Below are 5,047 nucleotides of genomic sequence, written 5' to 3'. Positions count from 1 at the left end.
GCTCGCTTGAGGAGAGGCCGGGCATGGGGGATGTTCATCCGGGGCAAAGGGAACATGGAAGGAAGAGAGGATTGTGGGCTTGAGGACACAAGAGAAGAAGAGTCTGACTGACAAGGGCTGGGGTTGACTGTTGGAGCCTGTCTAAAGAGGAGCCAGGAACCGTGAGGAAAAAGTGAGACCATGAGAGAAAGGGACAGAGAAGGGACGTGAAAGGGAGTGGTGGTGGCTTCCCAGACAAGAAATTGAGTCTTTGAGAGGAGTTGGGACTGTGAGGAAGCTGTGAGTGGGACCATCAAACGCAGATGAGAAGAGGTGGCTGGAGGCTGAGGGCAAAGCGCTTCAGACTCTATGAAGGGAAGTGTAGCAGACTAGGAGGGAAAGGAGTTGGCCGAGTCTTCACTGAAACTTTGGGGGTCAGAGAAGATCAGGGACAGGGTCTCCCAAGAAGGTCTGCTCTGAGAGGTCACACCAGCCCGAGGAGAACCTGATAGTCAGCCTCTCTCTCTCTCTCTCTCTCTCTCTCTCTCTCTCTCTCTCTCTCTCTCTCTCTCTCTCGTCTGTCTATCATCTATCTATCTATCTATCTATCTATCTATCTATCTATCTATCTATCTATCTATCTGGTAGAAGTTTCTTACAGTTAGGACCTCTGCTCTTCTCCAAGCCCCACAGAACAATCTCCAAGGGTCAGAGCTCTTCAGAGAAGCCTCACCCCAAAGACCACGATCACCCTCCCCTCCCACTGGCAAAGATCCTGCTGTCTAGAGCCTTAGCCTTAGCACCCAAGCTCCGCCACAAGCCCTCTCAGACCCTCTCATCCTCCAGGGCTCCCGCCAGCCCCGATCCAGAACCCCCACTCACAGACTACGCTGTTCTTTCGCTCGCGATAGATCAGCTGCACCAGGCTGCTGAACTGGGACAGGTAGAGCTTCAGGCCACTCTCTGTGCGCTCCCAGCTCTCGGGATCCTGCCAGGGTTGCAGCTGGAGGATGGTGACGTTGTCGTCCCGGCCTTCCAGTGTGTGCGTCAGGAGTTTCCCCAGCGAGGCGTTGCCGCGATGTCTCACCTGATAGGGGTCTTGGAAGTAGGAGACCTGGAGCATATGCAGGCTTTGGGAGCCTGGGGGAAGAATCAGCACAGCGTCAGGACAGTCCAGAGAGGGAAGGGGTGGCTGACAGCCAGAGATAATAACCCCTTACCCAGAGGCCTGCCGCCAATTTCTCAATCCTATAAAGCGCTCTCCCACCTGCCCTCCTATTTGATGCTCACAATAACCCTGCCAGGAGAGGACGGGGATTATTATCTTCGCTTTACAGATGAGGAACTGAAGCCTACAGTTGGAAAAGGCATCCCTCTGTGCCTTTGCCTCCTCCTTCACATGTCCAGCCTGTCACACTTCCGCCTACGATAAAATCCCAATTCCAGCCCAGTTCTCTCTCTCCTGGTCTACTGTCATCTAGGCTGGGGTACCTCGGAGACTCATTTCTCAGTTTTATCCTTTTGTTTTGTTTTTCTGAGACAGGATTTCTCTGAGTTGCCCAGGGCTGTCCTGGGGCTTGTTTTGTAGACCAGGCTGGCCTCCAACACAGGGATCCACCAGTCTCTGCCTCCCTGTACTGGGATTAAAGGCTTGCATGTGCCACCACACTGGGCTCAGTTTCATCACTTCTTACTGGCTCTCCACCTGATCCAAAGCCCTTAAAGCTCTCCAGTGTCACACCCTACCCCTCCCAAATAATAATAATAGCTAATATCCATTAAGTGCTTGTTATGCCCTGGGTGCTGTTTTACACACATTATTAACTTATGTATGCTTTCCTCCTCATGCCTTAACATGGTAGCTACTATTATTAACCCCATGTGTATGGGAATCTGAGGCTAATGGTGAAGCAAGCCAGGATCGGAATACTGGTAGCTGAAGCCTGCCCGCCTCTGTCTGTAGTCATTGCTTCCCCAGAGAACACCTGGCCACAGGACAGATCTCAGAGTCTGACCCCAGGTTGGGATCCACCGCAAATGATCTGGCCCCAGCTGCATCTTCTGGCCAATCTCATTGTTCAGTTTTATCAAATGGCGTGAAGTTCTTCATGCTGACTCCTCCACTGTGTGCCGGCTTGTCAGGGTTGCTCTGCTACCCTTGTTCTGCCTGGCAAATGTCTATCTGTTTCAAGCCCCAGCTCCAAGACGGTAGGTATTGGAGCACTTTCCCGATGCTGCCTGTCCTCCCCTCCTTTTCACTTGGGTCTGGGCAGAGTGTGTTGCATCAGCACAGATTTCATGGGATTCCTAGTGTTAGTGCCCAAATACACTGGACTCCTCCCGGCTGTTAAACTGGGTTTGGTTCATCTCTACCTTCAAAAGCCGGAAAGGGGCCTTGGCAGTATTGGTGCCCGGAGAATGGCTGAATAAGTATGGCATTGTAGATCACACCCCACCCCCACCCCCGTGCCCGTGTTGCATTTCAGAAGTTGCTTTCTGTGTTCACAAGAGTGGATATGCTGGTGTGAGTAACCTTAGCAGCGATCCTGAACTGTTCTGTTTCCCCGACCGTCCGTCCGTCGGACCAGTGTGATAACATTGCTCACCACGGTGGATAAACGAGTCAATGTGTGTATTAAATACAGTAAGCATTCTGAATACTGCTAGTTAGTAGCCCCTGCGAGGGGGAGACTGAAGCTATAGGGCTAGGGGAGGGGGCCGGCGATGGTACTGTCTGGCCCTAGCTCCCCTTTTCTGTTGAAGAGCTTCCAGCAGCCAGATCCTTCTGGCTCTGGGCTCTTCTCCCTCCCCTGTCCCACCTCACCAGCTACACCCCGGGTTTTTCTCCTCCTTCTTTACCTCCCCATATAATCCCGCCAAACTTGTCTCAGTTCTAGTGTTTTCCCATTCACTCCAGCTCAGCTGTAGCAGCTAACTCTCTCCTGGTCCTCCCTAGACTGGCACTCTGCTCTCCCGGCCTCCTCTCCGCATCCTCACTCTCTCTACTCTTCCACCAGCCTCCCCAAGTCCTTTCCAGAGAGTTAACTGGACTTCCTCGCCTTGTCTTCGGAACGTAAACCAATGCCCGGGACCCAGCGTGCACGGTAGAGAGATCCTAGCAGCCGCAGACATCCGTGCGGCGGCGGGCTTAGCTGTCCTACAATCTTGTCAAAGTTCCCAAATACACCAAGTCCCCAGAACACCCCCGAGGCAGGAGCCCCCGTCCCTAACTCACCATCTTCCTGGTCACAAAAGGCGCAGCCAGGCAGCAGCAGCAGTAGCAGCGACAGCAACTTCGTCAACATCCTGGAGCAGAAGTTCTGGGTCCCACCTGGGCCGGGGCGGGCTGGGGCTCTAATGGCTGCAGATTAGGAAAGAGAAGGGAGGCTGTCCGGGAGGGGCAGGAGCTGAGCCACCGGTCGAAAGAGACCAGGGAATGCATGGAGGAAGAGGGAGTCAAGCTTTTAAAGCGTTACTTCTATCTACCTCATTTCCTACTAGGGGGCCGGCTCGCCACGGCCCCTCCCAGCCTCAGGCCCTCCTGCCTGGACCTGCTTGTTCCCTTCTCCTCCCGCTGCTCGCTTCCGAAGCTTGAGGAGGAGCGGAAAAGGGGGAGAAGGGCTTGCTGAGAAGTCCGTCCGTCGCTGAGTCAGGGGGTGGGGCGTCTGCTTTCGATGTTGCCGACTCCAAGAATGTAGAGCTCATTAGGCTACAGATGGGGAAACTGAGGTCCGAAGAGATGTTGGGACTTGTCCAAAGTTTGTACGTCGTGATGACGGCAGATTCAAGATTGGAATTTAGCTTTCCAGGATAACTGCCTATGTTTATCAGAAGTTTAAGTATAGGGATTGCACAATTGGGGGCTTGGCTCTCAGAAATAGTCACAGGAACGAGTGAGTATATGGGAGCTCATAGTTAGTGACAGTGATTACGGACGATCCAGATAAATCTCAGCATCAAACAGATCATAGTCATTTAGTGGACAATGACATCACAGTTGGCTTTTTTTTTTTTAATGACAGAACAGAATAAGAAATTTGATGCATCATTCTTAGTTAGTAATATTTCCTGAAATATGTGTTCACTTGTATAAGGGTGTTTTTGTTTGTGGATTTTCTTCTTATTTTCTTTTTAAACAGTCTCAGTATCAGGCTGGCTTTGAACTCACAGAGATCCAGCTGCCCCTACCTCCTGGGTACTGGGATTGAAGACATGATCCACTCTGCTTGCTCTTATGCATTTTTTAAGTTAGCATGCACAGCAATGGGTTTCATCATGGCATTTTCATACATATGTACCATTATCCTTTCTCCTTAGCCGTCACCCTCCTCGTCTGTCCTCCCTCATCTCCTTGCCTGTCTCTCTCTGGTCCCCTTCCATTGCTTGTCCCTTTCATCCCCTTTATCACTCACACACACACACACACACACACACACACACACACACACACACACAGAGTCCACACATGAGAGAAAACATGCAGTATTTGTCTTTCCAAATCTAGTTATTCCACTTAAAAGGACGACCTGCAGTTCTGTCTGTTTTCTTGTAAATATTACAATTTAATTTCTTACTTTGGCTAAATAGAATTCCATCTTGCTTATAAGCCACATTCATGTGTTGATGGTGTGCAGGTGTATTTCTATAATGGGTTTTGGACAGCAGTATGAAATGCAGACCTTATTTTGTGAAGCAAGTAGACTGGTTTAAAGTCAGTGCCCCCAAATTAGGAAAGTCCCTATGGTGAAATATGACTCAGAAGTAAAAACAAAAATAAAAGACTTCCCTTCAACATCCCCACTTAATTTTCATATTGCTTAAAATCACTTGAAGTTGTGTTACTTATTTATATATTTGTTGTCTGAATTTCCCACCCAAATGCAAGCTCCATGGGAATAGAGGCTGCCCATCTTGCCCCATGCTGGTCCAGTGATGCGTATCACACATAAACATCCGCTAAGTGAATGACAGAATGAGGTTGTCATGATTTGTACACATCTCTAGGAGTGTACACAGACCTCTATATGCTCATCTGTCAGCCACACAACAACCAAGCACACCTGTTTCT

The 5,047-nt window shown here is 50.2% G+C and overlaps 1 protein-coding gene across 1 annotated transcript in view; it reads right to left on the bottom strand.

Annotated features, from left to right (window-relative positions):
- Procr (protein C receptor) overlaps nt 1–3,494 on the bottom strand; it is a 4,557-nt gene extending 1,063 nt beyond the window's left edge. The window contains exons 1-2 of the mRNA XM_059259704.1: nt 3,215–3,494; nt 862–1,119 (exon numbers count right to left, since the gene is read on the bottom strand). Of these exons, the coding sequence (XP_059115687.1) occupies nt 862–1,119; nt 3,215–3,284 (328 nt within the window). The 5' untranslated portion in view covers nt 3,285–3,494. The remainder of the gene's footprint in view (nt 1–861; nt 1,120–3,214) is intronic.
- Between the last annotated feature and the right edge of the window lie 1,553 nt (nt 3,495–5,047).

The sequence above is a fragment of the Peromyscus eremicus genome, chromosome 4 (assembly GCF_949786415.1).
Source record: "Peromyscus eremicus chromosome 4, PerEre_H2_v1, whole genome shotgun sequence".
NCBI lineage: Eukaryota > Metazoa > Chordata > Mammalia > Rodentia > Cricetidae > Peromyscus > Peromyscus eremicus.
The sequence above is the reverse complement of the archived record's forward strand: the minus strand, read 5'-3'. Positions and strand labels throughout refer to the sequence as shown.